General features: G+C 40.9%; 3 protein-coding genes across 3 annotated transcripts; 2 read left to right on the top strand and 1 right to left on the bottom strand.

Annotated features, from left to right (window-relative positions):
• The first annotated feature begins 6,019 nt into the window (after positions 1-6,019).
• On the top strand, positions 6,020-15,474 carry cers4a (ceramide synthase 4a). The gene is made up of 11 exons (XM_012828336.3): positions 6,020-6,148; positions 7,108-7,293; positions 8,445-8,565; positions 9,587-9,705; positions 9,952-10,009; positions 10,231-10,281; positions 11,308-11,400; positions 12,986-13,114; positions 14,080-14,186; positions 14,270-14,426; positions 14,748-15,474. Exons 2-11 carry the CDS (start codon positions 7,109-7,111, stop codon positions 14,934-14,936), a joined length of 1,209 nt encoding a protein of 402 aa, XP_012683790.2. The 5' UTR covers positions 6,020-6,148; position 7,108; the 3' UTR covers positions 14,937-15,474.
• A 1,802-nt stretch (positions 15,475-17,276) lies between these two features.
• LOC105900973 (kelch-like protein 24) lies at positions 17,277-20,264 on the bottom strand. Its single transcript, XM_012828356.3, has 3 exons — positions 19,112-20,264; positions 18,502-18,910; positions 17,277-18,129 (listed from the first exon to the last, which is right to left on the bottom strand). The coding sequence occupies exons 1-3, from the start codon at positions 20,067-20,069 to the stop codon at positions 17,823-17,825; spliced, it is 1,674 nt and encodes a 557-aa protein (XP_012683810.2). The 5' UTR covers positions 20,070-20,264; the 3' UTR covers positions 17,277-17,822.
• A 196-nt stretch (positions 20,265-20,460) lies between these two features.
• Positions 20,461-21,960, top strand: lsm7 (LSM7 homolog, U6 small nuclear RNA and mRNA degradation associated). Its single transcript, XM_012828359.3, has 4 exons — positions 20,461-20,564; positions 20,809-20,899; positions 21,187-21,258; positions 21,465-21,960. The coding sequence occupies exons 1-4, from the start codon at positions 20,559-20,561 to the stop codon at positions 21,605-21,607; spliced, it is 312 nt and encodes a 103-aa protein (XP_012683813.1). The 5' UTR covers positions 20,461-20,558; the 3' UTR covers positions 21,608-21,960.
• The last annotated feature ends 645 nt before the right edge of the window (positions 21,961-22,605 follow it).

Genomic DNA, 22,605 nt, shown 5'->3' with positions numbered 1-22,605 from the left:
GACCAGTGTGTTGTTTCCTGTGCAGGACCACACTGGCAAAAACATGACCAAGGTAGTACCCACAAGCTCTCTTTCTCTCTCTCTCGCTCTCTCTCTGTATCTCTGTATCTCTCTCTCTCTCTCTGTATCTCTCTCTCTCTCTCTCTCGCTCTCTCTCTCTCTCTGTCTCTCTCACCCTGTCTTCAGCAGCTCAGAGCGATGTGAAATATTGGTTTCCTGTCCACATTCCCTACCTCCCTGGCCGTGTTTTTGTTGGCCATGAGAGAGGTACCAGGCTGGGAGACTTTGGCCAAACGTGTGTCCCTGTGGAACAAGCGGGGCTGGCTGTGATATAGGTTGTGTTGGGCCCAGACAACTGGCCGCCTTTTAAATCCACCTCTATATTATCTGCCCTTTGTGACTCCACACACCCTCCGCCTGAATGCCCCATGGCAAAAATATTTTGTGAAGGTAAGCCACTTTTTAATTGTTTTACGGGAGACAATATCCTCTAGTTCCCTACTACTAGAATTGTTCATCAGTGATTTGCCTGCAAATACTACAAATATAATCGCAACCCCAAAGTAATATTGCATTTTCCCAAAGAATAGAGTACAATATGGGCCAGAGTAGAATATCTCAGCAATTATGTCTTGTAATATTCCTAATTTCTTTCTAATATTTTTTTTTTCTTTGCTCCTCTGCACTGGATCAGATGACCAACTTTTGATCCTGCTTGTGTCCAAAAAAGGTGCATGTATGAGAGCTGATTGAGATTTACCAAATTAACACAAATGAATACAGTAACTATATTTCAAAACTGATTATGGTAAACTTCCTCTTCACTCCCTCTGTTTTACCCTCCTTCTGTATGGCCTTGTGTCTCACATGACATGTCCTTTTTGTTACAGCAAACTAGGTCCTCTGTTCTCAGACCACATTCCGGTGCAAGGCTAGTACAACTTGTCTGAGTTTATCTGATGACACCGAACGTAAATTACATTTTGAAAAGACTACTTTAAAAACATCTCATGATCATACGTGGGTGTGTACATACCAAAAAACCTAACAACTTTGTCTAACATCAACTTTGGGCCCCTGAACTCCAAAATGAAGACAGATGTAAGAAGATGGCAAGTCATTCCATTCCTCAATTTAAGTTCAAGAGTTGAATCAGTTCAAATGCATATCTTGCCAAGGTTGCTTTACCTCTTTCAAACATTACCTGTGGAGGTGACAACTCAGCAATTTGCAGAATGGGACAAGCTCATATCTAGGTACATATGGAATGGCAAAAAGCCTAGGATTAAATATAGAACTTTGCAGCTTAAAAAGGAATATGGAGGAATGGAGCTTCCATGCCTGTTAGAATATTACTATGCAGCTCAATTAAGGCCTCTCATATGTTGATGTAATCCTGGATACTCCGCCAGGTGGAAGGACCTTGAAATGGCAATGTCAAGGATCCCTCTTCAGGCAATAATTTCAGATGGTGCACTAACCAAACATCTCTTGGACAAGGCAAATCCATTCATTGGTCCTTTAAAATTTGGAAGCAAACCCATAAATTGTGCAACATACAAAAAACTGCTAAACTATTAAAATGGTGCGCCATTGATAGTGATTTCCCCCCTAATTTAAGTGATGAAAGATTTAAGACATGGGCAAAGAATGGGGTCACTGCTTACTGTACTCTGATACAAAAGGGGTCACTGAAGAACTTCCAGACTATGAGGGAAGAGTATGGTCTTGAACAGCAAGATTTTTACAGATTCCTCCAAATGCGACATTGCTTTGACACACTGAAGAAAGACATAGATATGTCAAATTTAGAGAGTGGAATGATGAAAATCTTCATATCTGCATACAACTCTGAATGCAACACTAAAACTATATCCAAGATATACAACTGTTTCTCACAAAGAAAATCACAAGAGTCATTGTATATTAAGGAAAAGTGGGATAGTGAGACAAATGATGTTGTCTCTAAGGACGATTGGTATGGTATTTGCCAAACACAATGGAAAACCACTACTTCTCTGAGCTGGAGGGAATTCTGTTGGAAGAATCTGGTACGTTTCTTCATAACCCCCGAACAAAAGCGACATTACACTACTGATTCAGACTGCTGGAGACAATGTCAAACAGATAATGTCCATCTTATTAGCTGCATGTTAAAAGGCCATAACCCGTTAATGGCTGAAGCAACAGGCTCTCTTGATCGATGATTGGATTGATATAGTTTATGAAATATACAAAATGGAGAGACTGACATACTATCTCAAACTTCGCCTAGAAGACTTAACCAGCATATGGTTTGAGTGGACCATATATATAAATGTATTTAATTCAAGTACACACATTCCTCCCGGCTCTATGTATATAGTTCTATTTACGGCACCAGACAGACCCTTTAAAGAAGGTCAATGCACAGGTTATCAAAAGACAGTCAAGTGTTTTCTTTTTTTGTATGTTTGTTTTCTTTTTGTATTTGAAACCCATGATAAATGTGACAAGTAATTGATCGATTGTACTAATGTAAAAACATTTTTGTTTTGTTTTGTTTCTATAAATGTCCCTGACTTGTGTATTTGCTCACCATGCTTTTGAGAATGTACAATTGTCAAAAAGATACAAGATATCTTTCAATGTGAATAACCCTTCTGTAATGCCCTGGATACCAATACAAAATAAAATTTAAAAAAAACATCTCATGATCACCACCTGACTGTCATACTGCTACTGCCTGCGCTGGTATTAAACGAATGTAATACATAACCGAACTGCTCTATGGGATGTGAAACAGAGGCAATAATATGACTCCTAGTCTCCCAGTCCTGATATTACCTTATAGTATACATGACAGATCAAATCAAATCCTATGGTTGTAGAGTTGGCTGTCCCCTTTCATTCACTTGTTTTTCTTTGTGGGTGCAATGTTGGGTGTACAGCGCAGTGTAAAGAACAGTCTTTCTTTTAAAGCACATTATGCACACGTTTTACTATTTTTGACTTATGGTTTTGTAGGCAGGTACTTTTAATAAAATCCATAAATTAATTTTGATGGCATATGGTCGTGGGAAGGATAACACACCTGTCATTTCAACTGACCACACAGGAGGACTCACGATGTATAGCTTTCTTAACAAATGTGTCACCATAGATAGCAAACTAGTTTTTTTATCCGTGGCAACTGGGCTGTTGTTGGCGTTTACAAGGCAGATCTTTTGGCCTTTATTTATTTATCCTGAAAATTCCTTACTGTTGCTTTAAGGTGGTACATTACCATTTCCAAGTCCTGTCAGCTCCAGCTGTGTGCTTTGTGTGCATTTTTTTATGACATGCAAATGTTTCATGAAATTTTATTTTACTCTGTCACCTGAATCATTCAGATGATATTCCAACACTTCTGCTGGGGTTTCAGGCTCTGGACTCTTGTTTTGGTGCTATATAAATAAAATTGAATTCAAAATTATTGAATTGAATTGAATTGAATTGAATTGAATTGCGTAATCTGAGTTGGACTTTGTAAGGTAATATTGCATGCTGACTGTCTTAAGAGCACACCTGGAGCATAAACATATCTGCTGTTTACATAATCAGTCACAAACGTATTTACCAAAAGCCTCTTGAAATGTTCCCTTCTGTGTGCATGGTGTTTAACGTACCCACATTATTGAGATTTATTTGTGTACATATGGTAAGGCAGTTGCAGTATGTTAACAGCCTTAAGTGCAAAGGGGCCTGTACTGTGTACAAACATGATGAGGAGAGTCACCAGAGATACCCTCTCTCTCTCTCAGGGAGTTGCTTACTCTGGCAAAGTGCCACTAAGTTCAGCCACGGTGCCTGTCAAAGCATATACACTGTAAAGGCCCTCAGAATAGACAGCTGGAAACCCTTCGGAACATGCCTAAACAGAGTCGAATTAATCTGCTCCTGTCCAGACTTCGAAATACATGTTATCAACGTTATTTTTCCTATTTACAAAATGTATTGATAGGTGCTAATGAGGTTTGAGTGTTTTACATCACAATGTGCACATGCATTGATTTATATTCATTTATATACATGACTACTGCCACAAACAAACCACACACAGAAATAAACCTACTAAGTCTTCAAAGTGTCCTAAGCCCAAGCCTAAGCGAGAATGTTACATCTTATCAGTACCATTTTGGAGGAAGTGGAATTGTACTCTTGCAGCACAGCTTGACAGAAACGCCACATGTCTAATCCAGTGAGAGTATTTGGAATGGAATGCATTTCAGTTAGGTGAAAAGGTGAATGAGAACTGACATTTCCTCCTCCACCTGACTTCCCCACTCCCTCTGCTTTCCTTGTCATGTGTTTCAAAGTTGAATCATGGGTTAGGCTAAACGTGTTCAGAGGTTTCCCAACATTCACTCGGAAAAAAAGCTATTACAAAGCTTATTGGGACCGAAATAACCTTGTGTTGATTAATCAGTGTAGCTTCAGAGCCCATACAATGCCGTTTACTTTGCTGCATTTAACGTTTAACTTCCGCCATCGCTTGAATGTGCTCTGCGATGTGTGTAGGTCACTTTGGTCTGCCTGTATGCTTTTATTGTATGGGCTCTGAAGCTACACTGATTAATCAACACAAGGTTATTTCGGTCCCAATAAGCTTTGTAATAGCTTTTTTTCCGAGTGAATGTTGGGAAACCTCTGTAAAAAGTCTTTGCCCTACACCTTCAAGGGCAGAATTTCCCTACCAAGACATATCTTGTTTTGCAACTCAGATCCACCTAATGTTCAGAAGAGCCAGTTTGTGATGAATTTGATAGGGGATCTCTTGCTACATGTTGTATGCCCTTAACATTTTTTTTACAGTGAGTAACACTGAAGAGGGACTGTGTTTTCAGACTGTTTTACTGAGAACTGAGTGAACTTTATTGGTTGTCATTTCTGTCAGATGGATCAGATCCAGAGAGAAATTGAACACAGCATCGAACTGTTGGAAATGTTTAGCTGCCTCACTGTCGGTCTGGTGAAGTTACCTGACACATCTGAATGTGAAGATGCTGGAGGCCTATACCAAATGTACAGCAGAGGGCGTTGACTCCCTGTACTACTGCATCACTGACTGGAACCCATAGGGCCACAAGGAATTGAAAGTCGATGGGAGGGGAATATGTAGATTATATTGCATGTGCAATTGGTTAGATGATATTGCAGGGACTGTTTGCCTTACCCTTTGCAATATTGTTTTGTTGTGGGGTGATCATTGAGACTTTGAGGGCAATCTGGATATTCTTGTTTTTTTTAGTTTTCTGTTTTTTTTTTATGTATGGACTGATGTGCGGATGGTAGTGCGTATTTTTGTTATTCCTCCAGCGGTAACAGGAGTCTTAAAGAAAGTTCCCCTAAATACTCCTCTTTTCAAACTCCTCTCCACTCTCTTTCACTTTAACAAATATTATGTATTCTATATAATGTCAATGAATGCATGTTTATTGTGTGACAACTCGGACGAGTTGTTACAGTTCGCGCATTCGAACTGAACGCTGCTATTCAATAAATTAGTCTTTTTGACACTCAGTGGGTGTAACCGCATGCCGTGACGTCATGCTTGCCCACTCATCTTGAAAAGTTGGCCCTTTTAACAAATAGCATCTCAGAATGAATTGTGCTTGGCGTAATTTACTCAGCGTCACATATTTAAAGGCATTTTAATCTGTGTCCATTATAATCCATTTATCCGTGTATCCCTGGTTTTCAAAATGATGCTGAGAAGACAGTGCGAGTAAAGATGTGTAAAGCATCCTTCTGACTAGCTGGCACCACTCAGTGTGTACGAGACAGCCTAACCTACGCCTTCATCTGCATTTTATTCATATCTTTTCATCATGTTTCAGTATTGCGCTTTAGGACTATGCACACGTCTGAGCTGACATAGCCTACAGTGCTTTTCATTACAAAATCATTCTCAACTGCACCATCCCTTTAGCTATAAACCCCGCCCTATTTGACGGTGACGTAGGCCTACTGCTGCTGCTGCTGTTTTGCAGCCAGGTTGACTGTTGTGCTGAACCACTCAATCTTCTCACCTCCAAAGGGTTACCCTTCCCATACTCCTTGTCTCTGCCCCCATCCTCTCATCACCTCTCCGCACCACTCTCCCGATCGAAGACTGGAGTATAGAGAGGTAAAGATAATGTAATGTGTTTGTGTTATTCAGCTGTGTGATGAAGTTAATGTCTTTAATGTATGTGCGTGTACGGTGTAGTTAAGTTAACGTTAGTTGATACTGGATGATCATTTTAACAAGAGTCATAACGTCAGTCTATTGATACGGTTTGAGTGGGCAGGCAGACACCCTGACATAATCTGCGTAACGGGGTATTTTTTATAGCGTCAACCGGTAGCATTCGTTGTTTATCTTAATTTATTTTCTCAGATTGGTGGGGTTTAATGAGGATTATCAGTCAGTTACTGCAGAGTTGTGATTCTGGGCCACCTATTCGTCTTTTGATAAGTGCTGATGGTGCTGTTTATAAGGTGTGTGCAGTAACGTAAACGTCCCGTACAATGAACCTGTTCGTAAAGAGAAGGGTAAAGCACTTTAATATTTCGTCCTTTTGACAGAGACACGTTTGCTGTAAAAAAAAAATCAATGCAGCTAAAAACCTTTGCAAGCATGTGATGCCTTAATCGCACCACCAGACTGTTTATGTAGTCACCATGCATCACAGCTGCTGTAGTTAGTAATGTGCGACTTTCACCCGCGACTTGATGAAGTTTTTGTTTAAAATTCGAAAAAAATTAGAGAAAATCAAATACGCGATAAGTAGTTGAAAGTCGCTGTTGGCTGTTTACGACATCTAACACTTCAATAATCCTTTCTATGCAAGCCAGAAACTGCATCCTCTGTTGATAGTCAAATGTGACTTGGGGAAGTTGGGTATCAGTTCAGTTCAGCGCAGGCAGAAGCCGGATTATTTTACGCTTCACTCAAACTGCTATTATGCATCTTTCTCACTCAGTTCTCAGAACCATGTATTATTTTATCTCAGTGTGTAAAACCATTGATATTTATTTTCAATTGTATATTATTATTTAAAGATTTTAAAACCTGCTACCTTTCGGGAAACCTTTTCTGTGTAGGATGGAGGGACTACTGAACCAGTGGCTATGGCAACCGGAGTACTGGCTGCCCCCTGGTATTACGTGGAAAGACATGAGGATGGATGAGGAGATGGAGAAGGGCAGTCGGTACCCTCTGCCCCGTGACCTGCTTCTCACTCTGCCTCTGGCACTTTGCTTCATTGCCCTCCGTTATGTCTTTGAAAGGTCAGTGGCCTTCGTTTGAAAAGCTCAGTTCCAGACCCCCAAGCCCAGAGCTTCATTGTGCTAAACCGCTTGTGCTTTACAGGGAGATGGAGTTTCAGTAGAGAGTAGGGAATTCATTTTTATGCGTAGCTTATCTTGCACGCCATGTTTGATGTCGTCCCATTTTTGACTACACACATAATCTTTTCTCAGGATGTAGTTCTGCTCTCCATTTTAATTCTTTCCAGACTCAAGTGCATGTAAAGGAGCTAGATAGAGAAGCATGCACCTTGACTGGCAGGGCATGAAAGACAAGACAGATTGCCGTAGTGTGAACTAAATTTTTGGTGACTGACTGCATTTTTCTGAGACTGTTTCCGCCAGACTAGGTAGGGTAAGAGGACAGATATCAGGTGGCAACAGGATTGTGCATTGTTGATTATGGTATTTAGAGATGTTTCCAACAGGATTGTGCATTGTTGATTATGGTATTTAGAGATGTTTTTTTTTACAACGGCTATTGGAATATTCAAGGATATCCTCAAGCATCAAGGAAGGGAATACGACACCCTGGCTCATATTTTAACCGTCACCGTGTCGTGAACAGAACAATGTGAACCTTGCATCAGGAAAATTGCACCATAATAATGACATAAGATATGATGATGAACTATGAACTATGAACTATGAACTAAGACTGTTGTGGCCTACTCTTACAGCCTCATGCTTTATGTCCGCATTAAAGTGTAAGAAGTTTCAGATGAGTAGGGCTTCCACTAGGGTGAGGGTGGGGTCTGTTTACATCAGAGCAGCAGGCTAGCATTTGGGTGATGCTGGGAAGGCAGCTGTTTCTCTGTAACCTGAATCCCTCCTCTGTGCAACCCATCCCTGACCTTCTCTGACAGCCTAGTCTCCTTGTCAGCTCCCCCCTGTCTAATTACCTCTCTAGAATTACACATAAACAAATGTAGGTATCTTCAAAGTACTTGCACCAACTCACACTCAAAAAGTCTCAAAGGATGAAGACATAGCTTCAAAGGTCAGGTGAAAGAGAGCCTTGCTGTTTGTTGTGTCTTGTGGCTTAACACTTAACCTAAATATTAGCCTAACTGACAGTTGCATGTGTTGGCTTTTGTGTGAAAGTGATATAACAGATTGCTTTCGTACTACAGGGTCATAGCCCTGCCACTTAGCAGACGTCTTGGAGTCCGGGACAGGGTGCGGGTACGAGTTGCCTTTATCCCAAAGCTGGAGGCTTTATACCTAAAGAAAAGAAAGCAGCAGCCTTCACAGGTCAGTGTTCCGGATGCTTGACCCTCCCAGAGGTGTCAGAACACCTGCTGTGGTTGGTGTGTGTAGAGGAAGTTAGTTTTACTCCAGTAACATCTATAGTGTAATATAATTGTGTAAAAACCATGACATCATTTCCCAAGGATCATTGATGATGTGTGTGTTCCGTGGTCAGATTACAACAAAACACAACAAAACCCAACACAAACACAAACAACACAAGACCCCATATGCCTCCTTAAATCCACCCTGCTCAGAGTAGAAGTCAGGAAGTAGTGTGAGTTTCCATGGAAAAGGTTCACCCTCAGTGTGCCCCACAGAATTTGCAAGTACAGGCATGAGTGAGTGTCTGTCGGGCTTCACACGGTCTGCAAAAGTGTGTGAAAATGTGCTGACTGCAGAGCTGTTCATTTGAGTCAGTGTACGAAAATGATTTTTTTACTGTTTGTATTTCAAACACAGGTTCGTCCAACTATCTACCTTCATCAGAGCAGCCCTTGGTTTAGTTCCTGGATCATTTGCAAACCACAAAGCCCTATTGTGTCAGAGGAGGCTTTAGCAAAAGTTGATGAGTTCTAGACTTATCTGCTTAATATGAAGCTAATACACCACCATCCATTTTGCACAGAAATAATGATAGCAGTAACCAATTTGACCAATTTGAAGGCAAAGTTGAAGTTATGCTGAAGAAATTCAAATTTAAGATCTCAAATATAAATGTACTGTAGGTGTTTAATACTACTGTAGGTGCCTTATCTGCATCACACTGAAGCCCCTTTGTAGACATGAGAATGCAAAATTTGAAATCTGATGCATATATCAGATATATATATATGTGTATTTGATATCAATATGCAAAAGTACGTAATTTAGTTTTGTGAATTGTTAGATTGCCTGAAAGGTCAATCCAACATCTACGTCATTTTGTGTTTTAAAGGATACCTGTTGATGATCACATAGCTGTGTGGCTTGGTGGTGGGTATGGCGCAGGACTTATGAACCCTCGTCTCTTGTTTGAGAGCAGAGCGACATTCTTGGCCTGGAGAAGCGGTGCAGTCTAACTCGGAGGCAAATTGAGACATGGTTCCGCCATCGTCGCAACCAGGATAAGCCAAGCAGTACCAAGAAGTTTTGTGAGGCTTCGTAAGTTATAACACAGCTACCGCCTACAAATACCACATGAATTGTATCCTCAGAGAAACGATATGTAGTTTTTGTTGTTAGTTTTGTTCACATTTATCCAAGCCTAAAAGCAAAGACACAAGATAAAGAACATGCACAGGTTTCGTTTGGAATTGGTTATTTGTCTGCTAGCTCTAAATACGCCATCATCATATATTAAAAACTATGGAGTCGTAGTTCAACCAAGTCTGTCTGTCAAATTTTCAGGTGGAGGTTTGTCTTCTACCTCACAGCGTTCTCAGCAGGCATTGCTTCCCTTATAGATGTGAGTACTGTGCATGTCCTCCCCAGTCCCTTATATCAGCAAAGTCTACATGTGCTTTGCCTAAGTTGCTGTTAAAAATAAAGGTTTAAATTATAAATGATATCTCGCAATGCTTGCATAGTTCTGCTGCTGCTCGGCTGCCATCTGTACTGATGTGGTTGCCTGCACGGCCTTCTGAACACTGACTCCATTGTGTTGCTTCTTGTTGTTCTGGCCTGCAGACCCCCTGGTTTTGGGACCTCAGGGAGTGCTGGCAAGGATACCCCAAACAGGTGAGTAACTCGCCTCTTTCCTTTTACACCTTGAACAATCACAGGAAGTGGACAGGAACACCAGGTTTTGTTATTCTCCATAGGAGAGCTGTGAAACTCCAAGAACATAACAACCACTCGTCTTTTCCTCCAGATATTACAGTATTCCCCCAAGGCACTCAAGGTTGTGAACTACTCTCCACCCCTAAAGTGAACAGGAAAATAACAAACAATAACTCTTTTAATGACGGCAGACTTTAATGGTATTGACTTTCCTGGGGAGAGCTTAAACCTTGTAGTGTTTTCTTTCTTCAGGGATGAAGGAAGTGAGTTTAGGGCTGTAAGAGCTCTGTCAACTTCCCTCCATTGTTTTAGGGGTCAGTCCTGTTGAAATGCTGTTTTTTTTTTTTAGCACAGAGGTCTGTAACTGGATTCATCCACTGTTTTTCTGTTTGAGTGTCTGGTTTAAACAGGGACACCGTTGCTGGTCTTGTGCAGTGGGTTTAGAGATTAGACATTGGCAGGGTTTTTTCTGAATGTAAACTTCCTCTCAGGGTTTTATCCCACCCATGCACTCAGACGGTTGCGTTCACTCATCTCTCCCACCTTAGTTTTTTGAGTGCTATGATTGAGAGGCAGTACTGGAGCAGTCTAGGCTCCTGGTCTGAGGACATCTCCTCAAGAAGCACCAGAGGCCTCGTTTCCAAAGACAAGCTTTATTCTCCAGGTGTTGCATGTCACTTTTTTTAATGTTCCCACCCCAACCCACAAACCCACTACCTCCGAGAGAGCACTGAATTGCCAAAATCATTTTGGATGGGATGGTGGGTGGCCCACACTCTATTTGTGTGTTGAGGTCAGAAAGCTCTCATAACAGAGAGACTTCCTTTAAAGACTGTCCATCTCTGAGTACAAAGCCGTGGATAGCAGACTTCCGCCCTGGGTGATATCAGTTTTGTAATCTGGTAAAACACTGGCTCCACATTCCCATCTGCCCACACTTGCACATGTCTGACTTCCTGAATGTCTCTTTTGTTGTCTCTGCAGACAGTTGCTGAGGCCCACTACTGGTATTACATCCTGGAGCTGGGTTTCTACTGGTCCCTGCTGCTTTGTGTGTCTGTGGATGTGAAGAGGAAGGTAAGAGTGGTGGCCTAGTGGTTATGGCATCCCCATTCTAGCGGTTTAGAAGGCCTGTAAACAAACTGAGTCATCTGTACGTCTTATGCATGCAGTGGCAATACTACCCTATTAGTGAGTAAAGCTTTTAATCACTACAGGGAGGGAAAGACAGAGATGAGGGAAACTGTTTTTTCTCATTCATTTCAAATTGCGTTTACGTTCGTTTACATGTCTCCTAGGAGTCATTTTGAAACAGAAAAAAAGCGCAATCACTGCTGTCAAGATTAAAGCGCAGATTATTGCAAGTCTTGCACATGTGGTCGTAGCACCAATTGCTTGAGAGCTTATTGATACTTCAGTTCTGACCCATCATGTACCGGTACCAATGTCAGACCAATTCTTAAAACCCATTTCTAGTACCACAACATTTTACCTGAGAAGTAGTTTATGGTCTCTACACATGTCTGTTTTTTTTTCTTGTTTGTTTTGTTAAAGAGGAGAGAACAGGTTAATGATTTATTTTTCTTAACAAAAGCTTAACAACTCTATAAGGTCCTTCATAAGCTCCCTCAAAAGGAAATGAATTAATAAGTAACGTGTCTGAACATGAACATGAAGATGTTACCAAAAACAGAAGACCGAAAGGGAGTGGGAGATCTTTTGATCTAAAAGTTCTATCAGCTCCGCCAAGCCACTGTAGCTCATTTACAAAGGGCCGCCGTTGCTGATTTACATGAAGAGTAATGGCAGGTGTTGCAGAGATGCAGGTGGGAAGTGTAGTGTGCCAGGAGAGGTGGTGTTATGAGAACATTTACATTTACATTTAGTCATATAGCAGACGCTTTTATCCAAAGCGACTTACATAGGTGCGACGTACAATGTATACACATTTTACATTTTCACTGATGGCACACTGCACATCAGGAGCAATTAGGGGTTCAGTGTCTTGCTCAAGGACACTTCGACAGGGAATCGAACTAGCAACCCTCTGATTACTAAACGACTTCTTTACCTCCTGTACCACTGCCGCCCCTGGGAGTTTGGGGAAAGAAATAGAAATGTGCCCCCTTTACTGGGCTTTAGCTTCACCCTATCGAGGGATCCATCCTCCACTCTTTGCACTCTGTGTAGTTTTGAAAAGTCTCGAAAGCATGTAAATATTCAAAGCATTGATGTGAAGACTATGGATGAGTAGATTCATGGAGTGTGACATCCCATCCCCTTAGCAACGGGGGTTCCATTTTTAAGCCAAAAATCTGTGCTCTAGGAATGCATAGTCATCAAAAGTGTTCAAGTGGAAAATACGCTACTGTTTGATGGTGATAATATACATTTACATACTAAATCATTGCAAATACTGTACTTGATGTCAAATAACAATCTTCACACCCCCTTGATACAAAATGGTGTTATCTTGACTTTTTTTTCTTGTATACTCAATTAATATTGTGGAAACTGTGGCAACATAATTTGCCTGTAGACAACACAGTCCCACAACTGCAGTCAGTGTTTGTATGTGTGTGGAGGGTACTGATGGTAATTTGGTGCCCTGTTTTTAAAGCTCTCTGTATTGTTTCTGTGTCTGTACCTGTTCTTCTTACAGGATTTTAAGGAGCAGATTATTCACCATATAGCCACCATCTTCCTCATTGGCTTCTCCTACTGTGCTAACTATGTGCGTGTGGGGACTCTGGTCATGCTAGTCCATGATTCTTCAGACTTCCTCCTAGAGGTGAGCACCACATAGGAAATATGCCTGAAGGGGAATTTGTGGGCATGAAAACAGGCATTGTTATGGCAGTTTATTCCTAATCTTGCGTTTCCAAGATGTTTTGTTTCCTTTACTGTAGTGTGGTATTCCTTTGATGTTATCTGAGCAAAATCATTGTCTTAAGGTTGTTGACATATGCATGATGTGCCTGGTGACATCAGAATGTATGGTGTCCCTTCCTTGCTAGAGCCAGGTTAAGCACTGTGGGAGAAAAACATCAGTTGACTATCAGGCAGGAAATGCATCGTTTTTTTTTTTTATTTCCTTGGCATGCGGACACGCATATTTAATTATTTCATGGGAACAACCTTCATTCTTCCTGCCAGAACAAGAAAGGAGGAAAATTGCACCCATTTACAGGAAACTGACATTCGAGGGACAAGTCCCGTAGACTTTTGTGTGAATCATCAGTATTTCATTTTGAATGAGGATGGCGAGTGTCTTTAGCTGAAATTACATGTGCACTCTAAGTTTTAGGCTGCAGTCAGATTACAGGGAAATGTTGCCCAGCTCGTGCACGTGACTTTAAACGTGCACATGCGGGCAGTATAAGTGCTGCGTCACATTCACAGTAGTGATAGACATGGATCACTTACAAACATGAGTGTGATCCATCAAGGTGAGATAGAAAAAAAATGTTATTGAGCTGTGCTTTATATAGCCTTAGATTTTGGCTATTTCTCTATAAATGTGTTTTCTCTGAGCACACTTACTGAACCCAATACTTTTCCATGAATCTGTGTTCCTCTTCCCATTTTAAGCCCAATTTATAAAGTAAACGAAATTACATTCCAGTATCCGGTTTTGTGTCATTTAAATCCCTATTCTGTGTGAGAATATTTGAATGCTGTTAAGTACAAGTCATTAATAAAGCATAGGGTTTTGTCTCAGAAGCATAACCATAAGTATGTGCTTTGCACTTACAGTCCGCTAAGATGTTCAACTACTCTGGATGGAGAAAGACATGTGATGTGCTCTTTGTCATGTTTGCTGTGGTGTTCTTGGTGACTCGCCTGGTGGTTTTTCCAAGCAGGTGAGATATGAATGTATATGGTGTTAACTGAATGAATGAGATTGGCACATGTGGTAATGTCTCTCTCTCTCTTTCTCTTGTAGAATTGTCTATACAACACTCGTGGATTCTCTAGATTTTTTCAAACCATGTTTTGGCTATTACTTCTTAAACACCCTTCTCCTGGTGCTACAAGCACTGCATATCTTCTGGGCCTGGCTGATCCTGCGCATGGTCTACAAGTTTGTCTTCCTGGGCAAGGTAAGTAGGGTTCACATTCACAGTACCTCCACATAGCACAGTCCCTCCAGGATCTTAGGACAGTTTGTCGAGATTGTTGCAGCCAAAAGTGACTGAATTTTCTGCGGCAAATGCAGAAATTCCATTACTGTTTTTTTGTTTGCGACAGTAAGTGAAAACTGTAGCCCACAATTGCGGGATTTTGCATGAATTTGTGAAATAACAACATCACGAAATCCTAGAGGGACTGATATCAATATCATTACACAGATGAGACACATAATTTAAATATACATCATGTTTAACATAATAAACTTGAACTTGAACTTGTTTCTTTGAAAGGTGGAACGTGACGAGCGTAGCGATGAAGAAAGTGAAATTGAGGAAGAGAAGGAGGAGGAGGAGTGTAGCTGGGAACAAAAGAAAGGCACTCTGAACTCTAAACTCGCCTCACTAGCCAACAACTGTGTCCTCAACAACTTAACCCATCAAAGAAGACATATGAGTTACCGGATGGCCAATACCAGATAGTACTGTTCTTACATCCTCAGAGGTCAAACAACAGGCTGATATGTATTACATTTATTTCCACGAGTTTACTATAAATATGTGGTTTTACTACTGAGGTCCACTCATAATTTCATGTTAGTTCATAGTTATATTGAGAAATGACACAAAAGGTGTGTGCTAATTGTGTCATAGACTGTTCGTTTTCTCTCCACTGTTTCAGCCATGTTTGATTTGTTAAAAAATGACAGAATAGGAGACGGGGTAGGAATATCACTTTAGTTTCACTTCCTGTTAACGGTAATTTCACTGGGACTCCTCATCTTAGTAATTACTTGCCTTCATTTGCCAGTCAAGACATATAAATGTTTTTGAAATGTAAGAGGAATGTAAAAATGTAGTTAAATGCAAAAAAACAAAATGTAAACAAAACTTTTTTTTAAGGATTGTACACATACATTATGAGAGTGTTGGTGACAGGCAGATTTGAAACAACTGGAAGTTGTTTGGTAACTGTGAATAAAAAATTAATAATTATTTAAATAAAATAAACTTGTGTTGATTGATATTTGATGGTCCTTCTGTTCAGGGAAGATATACATATATTAAGACACAGTCATCGAGCATTTGGTGATTACTCAAAAGAAGACATTGCCTTCTTTGTTTGTGTTTTTTTATGACCTCATAACAATGTGCCTGTTAGACCTATATTTTACAGGCATAAAAATAAAATAAAAAAATTGTGGATCTGCCACATGATTCAGATCCACTCCAAAATGTAATGGGTTCTTCCTTGGCCTGTGCTACTATCCTCCACCGAGTATCATAAAAATGCAGCCCTCACTTTGGGAATCAATTCATTATATGATGTGCTTTTTAGGACTATCAGTAACCTTTTCTGATTAAGTGGGCTTTTTTAAATCAGTTATCATAATTTATAACTACTGATCAGAGGTGTAAAGTAACGAATTACATTTACTCACGTTACTGTAATTGAGTAGTTTTTTTGTGTACTTTGTAATTTTTAAGTAGTTTTTGAAATCGGTAATTTTACTTTTACTTAAGTAGATTTTGACTGAAGTATTGTACTTCGCTACATTGGAAATTACATCCGTTACTGAGTAAAAAAAAAAAAACATAGTTAAAGATTCTCCTTAAATTAAAAATAACTAGTTTTTGTATTGGATTTATGACCCCTTGTTGTTTTTTGCACTATATAGGAGCGGCCCCTGTCAAGTTGTTGAAAGTAACTAAGTAACTTTTACTTAAAGTACATTTTAAATGAACTACTTTTTACTTTTACTTGAGTAGATTTTCATCAAAGTAATTGTACTTTTACTTGAGTACAACATTCAGTACTTTTTACACCTCTGCTACTGATACACTGGAGACTGCTCCATTTTGCTGTCAAATACACACTGGGCACATTGTAAGTGGGGAAAAAATGACCTTGACTTTAGCAATACATCAAATCATCATTCATGTTATGCCTACCAGGCTTGTTTGGAGAAACAATATGAAGGGAGACCAGACGTGGATAATGTTTAAATAAAGTTATTTATTAAAATAATAAAGAATACTCAGAAAAGGCTTAATGCCATCAAATGCGATGCGAGTCAAGATCATGTTGTGTAGTGCATAAAAAAAGAAAGAAGTCCGATGCATGCTGAAGAGGGGAGAGGGAGGCTCACACACCTGCCCCAGCAACCAATCAGGCAACTACCTGCACCTGCCCACAAGCTCCACCCTGCAAGACAGACAGACACAGACAACAAACAGGAAGGTCGTAACACCTCCCTCTTTAAAGTAACACTATGCAACAATTTGACACTTTTTGAGGTATGGTTTTATAGGCAACTAGTTTTGGTACCATCCTCAAATTCATTTTGATAGCATATGCTCATGTGAAGGACAGATAAACACCTCTGTCTTTCCCACTATCCATCCAGGATATGCACTTCTGATATGTAGTTCTGTGTTTCCGGCTGGAACACCTTGCAAAAATGGCTTTCACAGCATGACATTGCCAGCTATACTGCCAAAAGACACCAGTTAGTGTGTTGGGGGGTGGGGGTGGGCTTTACAAACACTTGTATTTGATACTGAAATATCACAAATATCACATATCACAAAGCAGGCACACACACATGTACAGCAGACCCACTACAGACCACTGAGAACAGATAAATATTACAGAGAATGATAAGCGAGATTAAAGAGGTACATTCAAGACGGAAAGTCTGTACACCCCTTTCACCTTCTCCACGTTTTATTACATTACAGACTTAAACTACAATAGATTGAGTTCATTTTTTGCCTCAAACATCTACACACAATAGCCAATAATGATGAAGTGAAAACAGGTTTTTAGAAAATATGCAATTTTATTTTACAATGAAAAAATAGGTTATTTAGGGGTTACATATCTGTACACACCCTAAGCCTAATACTTGGTTGCCACACCTTTGGCATCGATTACAGCTTCAAGGCATCTTGGTAAAGAAGCTACGAGCTTGGCACACTTGTTTCTGGACATTTTTGCCAATTCCTCTTGGCAAATCCTTGCAAGCTCTGTCAGGTTGGATGGGGAGCGTCGGTACACAGCCATTTTCAGCTCTTTCCACAGATGTTTAATTGGATTCAGATCTGGGCTCTGGCTGGGCTACTCAAGGACATGCACAGACTTTCTCCAAAGCCACTCCTTTGTTCTCTTCTCTACGTTTAGTGCTTGACATCTGTTTACAAACTATTGTATTAGTAATGTGCCCAAACCTTCAGTACAGTGTAATAAAACTAAGCAGTGCTTAAAAATGACATGATTGCTTGACAAGAGCTGAAAGAAATATTGCCATATAATCTGCCAGAGAGCACTAAAGTTAGTAAATGTATTCAGAGTTTCATGTTTCTGTTTCAACAGTCTATCATACGGATGGTGACACATCCATGTACAGGGACAGGGCAAGGTATTGCATCATCTACTTCTATGCAAGTGTCAATGTAAGGATCAAGGAGAACCATGTTGGGAATGGCTTTCTTCATCTTTTGCTCACTTAACAGGTAGATTTGCCCGCTGGCAGTAGCACAACCAGTGAAAAACTTCCTGTCCAGGCACTCCTCCTCCAGTAAGGTCCACTCATCGGTTTCAATATCCAGTCGCAATGCCAGTCCTCCAAAGAGGTAGAGAGCTCCATTCAGTTCCGTCGCCAGAAAATCATAGCTGAAGGAGGAAGTTCAGGCCAGTCAACCATAAATGTAGGTGGGGGATTGCCCTCAGTCACACAGCTCTTGACAGAACTTGCCTTAAATGCAAAATATGATGGTGCTAGACTAACTGGTAGGGCCACCTTGCACTTCATAGGTGTATTGTGCAATTTCATAGTAAACATCGGATTTACTTTCAGTAGATTCTGTAATTGCAAAATCAGAGGCCCTAGCCAGCATTCATCCTGTCTTCTGAAAACAGGTACTCTGTGCAGTTTAAGCTGAAAAGAACTATCTGCATCTAGACAACTGCATAGGAGATAGCCCATAGTTATCAGAGCCCTCATTAACCTTTAAGAAAAAGGCAAAAGGAAAAGGCTGTACATACCGTGGATGAGGGCACCGCGAGACCACGTCCCATTGATCAGTCTTCATCTGATAGCGCTGAATCCCACTGAACACCTCCCCCATCTCATCCAGCCCACAGGCCACATAGATGCAGGAGCCCATGGTGACCACTGCTGCTCTCTCCACTGCTCGCACCATGGGGCTAGCCTCCTCCCAGGCATCTGATCCCAGCAGAAGCACCTCCATGTCATCCACGACTCCCTCGTCCATGCTGCCGCCCATCACGTACAGCCTGTTGCCCACCCCGACTGAACAATGGCTGCGTCTAGACTTCTGCAGCGCGGGTCCATCCACCCAGCGTTTGTTTCTGCACTGGTACATTTGTACCCAGTCCACACAGTACCACCCGATCTCACGGAAGTAGCCCCCTGTGACCACCACATTGTCCTCTAAGAGACAAAAATATTATTAACATTCATTCATGTGATGATATGGTAATGTACAATATGCATATTTCAGAAATTCAATATATATAATGTATCGTATGGTTTAACTGTTAACTTCTGGCCATATGACATAAACTGTAATTCAGATGAGAAAGGCTGAGTGGTTGCGTGTTACCCACTTTTTTTTTGGAGAAAGTAACTTACCTACTGCTGCAACTGAGTACTGTGTGAGTTTTTTTCTCTGAAATGGAGCGCAGCACTGCCACCTACTGCTACGCGGGTTGAACTGATACAGTGGCTGTGCATCAACATCATGTGGCCCACCAATCATAAACAGCGATTCTCTCGAACGACTCCGAGGCAAGGACCGTCCCGCGTTCCAGCTAGCAGGGATGTTGTCGTTGAGCTTGCAGATAAGTTTGGCACGGGGGTCAGAACCCTTGAGCCTGGTGAGTAGCTCTGTGAGGTAGGGAAGGGTCAGGGACTCTGGCCGCACCAGTCCAATCAGCTCCATGAAGTCATCCTCCCTACTGGGGTCAAAGGTCGCCCAGCGCAGAGTCACCTCAAAGGCCACGTCCTCTCTTAGTATGTATAGGTCATCACTAGCAAGGAGATCTGCCACACTCTCCTTTGAGAGATACAGGAAGTCTTCGTCAGATGCTATGGCAGGTAGGTGGGTAAGGGCTACATCTCTGGCTGCAGCATATAGCTGTGAACAGCCTAACTGCCAAGCATACGCCATCATGCCCAAACAGTTACTTAGGTGTAGCTCCCTCTCAAGGAATTTACAACATAGCAGCCTGGCCTTTTCCAGCTGAAGGAAGTCAGCTGTCTCCAAGATTCCCAGAACATTTTGTCTATTTAGAGGTAGTTTAAGAGTCTCAGTAAATTCCATGAGTATGCGAAACTGTTCTTCATGTACTCCTTTAATCCCAATGTGTTTTTTAGAGCTCTCTTTGCCGCCACCATAGAACAGAGCACGGAAGTATGGACTAAGGTCTGCCATTTTTTTTCGGTTCACAAAGAAAGACTCTGTCTCCACGTAAAGGACTGTGTCAGGCACCACATCGTCCTCTAATTCCACATCAGTCTTGGTATGTGCCACTGAAAGATCTTCTACAATGAGTCCAGAATTCTCCCCCTCTTTCACTTCGCAAGCCATTTTAGTGGTCCAACTTCACAGGCTGCAGGTATTTATACAGCAAGTGGTTGCCAACTTACTCAGCTGAGTAATGGGGGCACTGTGTTTGAAAACAAGAGCTAAATATAACCCTCAGTTGGCTATGCATAATTCAGTCATCAGAGGACATTTCTTGCTCTTCAGAAAAAAATATTTGCAACTAAAAGCAATAGTTTCTAGAATAAATGTGTCTTGTTCACCCCAAAATCAAATGTGTGCATGCTACAACTACATAATGCTTAGGCTACAATATGTTATGTATGGTACTGCTTAGGCTACAGTTACTATCATGTCCATACAATTTACAAAATGTTATACTGCTGAGCGGTTAACTTACACATATACGCAAACGATTGTGTTACATCATCACAAAATTGTCACATAAATGTATGTATGAGGCATGCTTAATACCCAAGAACCGATGGGGTCAAAGTTGAATTCGCAAAAGGGGCGGTCTTATTAGATTTGAACATGGCGGTGAGTTCGTCTTCTCAATTGACTTGAATGAATTAGCAATTGTATAAGCATCAAAAAGCAGATTTATTTTGGTTGTTTACGATTTTACATGAAATACAGATGTCCTGTAAACACATTCCAAGTTTGCATGCATGTTTTACTCTGATGTGTAGTGGACTAGTTAGTAGGCAAGGTAGCTAGCTAGCGGGCTAGCAAGCATGCTAAGTAATTCAGCTCAAGAGAGTGACATGTATTTCTGTTGTAGGACAAAGAGAAGAAGAAGAAAGAAAGTATATTCGACCTGACGAAATACATCGATAAGCCCATCAGAGTGAAATTCCAAGGTGGACGAGAAGGTAAGATAATTCAACTGTTTTATGTACTATCGGTTTTAGCATTAGCACAGCATTGTAGCATCACATAAATTCACAGTTTGCTTGCACTGTTAGACAGCTATCCTAGACGTCGCACTTCATGTAAAGTAAGATTGTGTTATAAATCTGCGTAGCAACAGCCATTATCAGTTTCTCCTGCACATGGAGGGGTCAAGTGTCTTGCTAATAACTGAATGCTCTTAATGCTTCCGGGCTGCTTGGTGGTTCTACCTTAACAGTAAAATGTTTCCTATGTTCTCTCATGACAGCAAGTGGTGTCTTGAAAGGCTTCGACCCTTTGTTAAACCTCGTATTGGATGGCACTATCGAATACATGCGCGGTGAGTGGAGTGGGGGTATCCAACTTTGTTATGAACCAACCATTGTAGAACTTGTCATCTTGGGTACAATGCAGAGCAAAAGTGCTCTCTAAATGTGTGTGTGAGTTCCTGCTAGTCAGGTGTACATTACAGTTTTCAAAATACTGGACCTCCAGTTTACTCTTATTCTTGCTCTAACCCAATTTCATTCTTGTGTCCTCATGCAGACCCTGATGACCAGTACAAACTAACTGAAGACACTCGGCAGCTGGGGTTAGTGGTGTGTCGAGGGACCTCGGTCGTGCTCATCTGTCCTCAGGATGGCATGGAGGCCATTCCAAACCCTTTCATTCAACAACAGGATGGCTAGAACTCTGCAGAACCTCATAAAGCTCAGATGCACATCATTTTCTTTAGATAGAGTTAGTGGTTAACTTTTTGGTTTGACAGACCTCCTGTTGAGTTATGGCTGAAATCATGCTAGTGCTCAAGACTTTGCTCAACTTTTATTTGTACCTTGGAATTGGAGTAAAAATGTTTGTTTCAGTGTCTCACAATTTATGCAATGGAGTGTTTTAGTTCTGGCCTGTCTGTTTTGGATAATTGTATCAAACATTGCCCTGTTGTCATTTTTCTTTCTCTGTCTTTTTGATGAAGACATTTTTGAAGTGTCCAATTTTTTGGAAGTGATACTAGTTTACAATTAAATTGATCTTTCATAAACTGCACAGTCCTCATAATTTTTTTGGGTGGGTGACCGTTGTACTAAAGTGAACCTTTGCTCATAGTTCTCATGCAGGTGTGTGTGTGTGTGTGTGTGTGTGTGCGTGTGAGTGAGTGAGCAACTACAGGATATTTGCTGTAATGTCACAAATTAATTTCAGTCTGCCAGAGTGGCAATCCTGGGTAATTTGCTATACAAATAATTGTATCTCCCTGCGTGTCAGATGTTACATCTTGCACTAGGTCATGTACAGTTCATGAATTTGAGTTTATAGTCTGCATAAATCCAGACACTCTCAGTCTCCCCTGCTGATGTTAAAAGAGCCATGGGCCACAGGGTGTGCTATGCAGACATTCTGCTTGGCACTATGGGACAGCACTTACTTTTATGTTTTTTTCCCCCTTAACCTATTTAGTGTTCACTGAAACAGTTTGGCATTGCCACATTATATGTGTATAGTAACTGATCCAAGTCGTGTGTGTTTATATTTTTTCTATGTTAACCTCACACTGGGATCGAAAATATTTGTTGTGGTCCTGCTTTAACGGTATGCCATTAACTTGAAGAGGTAATAGGAGGATAGTGGATGTTGATCCTATTCATTCATTCCTAATGTGAGACGTTCCATCCTGTCAGGATTGTCA

The sequence above is a fragment of the Clupea harengus genome, chromosome 10 (assembly GCF_900700415.2).
Source record: "Clupea harengus chromosome 10, Ch_v2.0.2, whole genome shotgun sequence".
NCBI classification, from domain to species: domain Eukaryota; kingdom Metazoa; phylum Chordata; class Actinopteri; order Clupeiformes; family Clupeidae; genus Clupea; species Clupea harengus.
Note: the sequence above shows the minus strand (reverse complement) of the source record. Positions and strands in the feature narration are given on the sequence as shown.

Coding starts and splice junctions, on each gene's coding strand:
- lsm7 (XM_012828359.3), top strand. Junction 20,900..21,186: donor ATTCCAAGGTGGACGAGAAG/GTAAGATAATTC, acceptor CTCTCATGACAG/CAAGTGGTGTCTTGAAAGGC. Junction 21,259..21,464: donor CACTATCGAATACATGCGCG/GTGAGTGGAGTG, acceptor GTCCTCATGCAG/ACCCTGATGACCAGTACAAA.
- cers4a (XM_012828336.3), top strand. CDS start 7,109: ATGGAGGGACTACTGAACCAGTGGCTATGGCAACCGGAGTACTGGCTG. Junction 9,706..9,951: donor AAGAAGTTTTGTGAGGCTTC/GTAAGTTATAAC, acceptor TCAAATTTTCAG/GTGGAGGTTTGTCTTCTACC. Junction 10,010..10,230: donor GCATTGCTTCCCTTATAGAT/GTGAGTACTGTG, acceptor TCTGGCCTGCAG/ACCCCCTGGTTTTGGGACCT.
- LOC105900973 (XM_012828356.3), bottom strand. CDS start 20,069: ATGGCTTGCGAAGTGAAAGAGGGGGAGAATTCTGGACTCATTGTAGAA. Junction 18,911..19,111: donor GTACTCAGTTGCAGCAGTAG/GTAAGTTACTTT, acceptor TTTGTCTCTTAG/AGGACAATGTGGTGGTCACA. Junction 18,130..18,501: donor TCGCGGTGCCCTCATCCACG/GTATGTACAGCC, acceptor TTCCTCCTTCAG/CTATGATTTTCTGGCGACGG.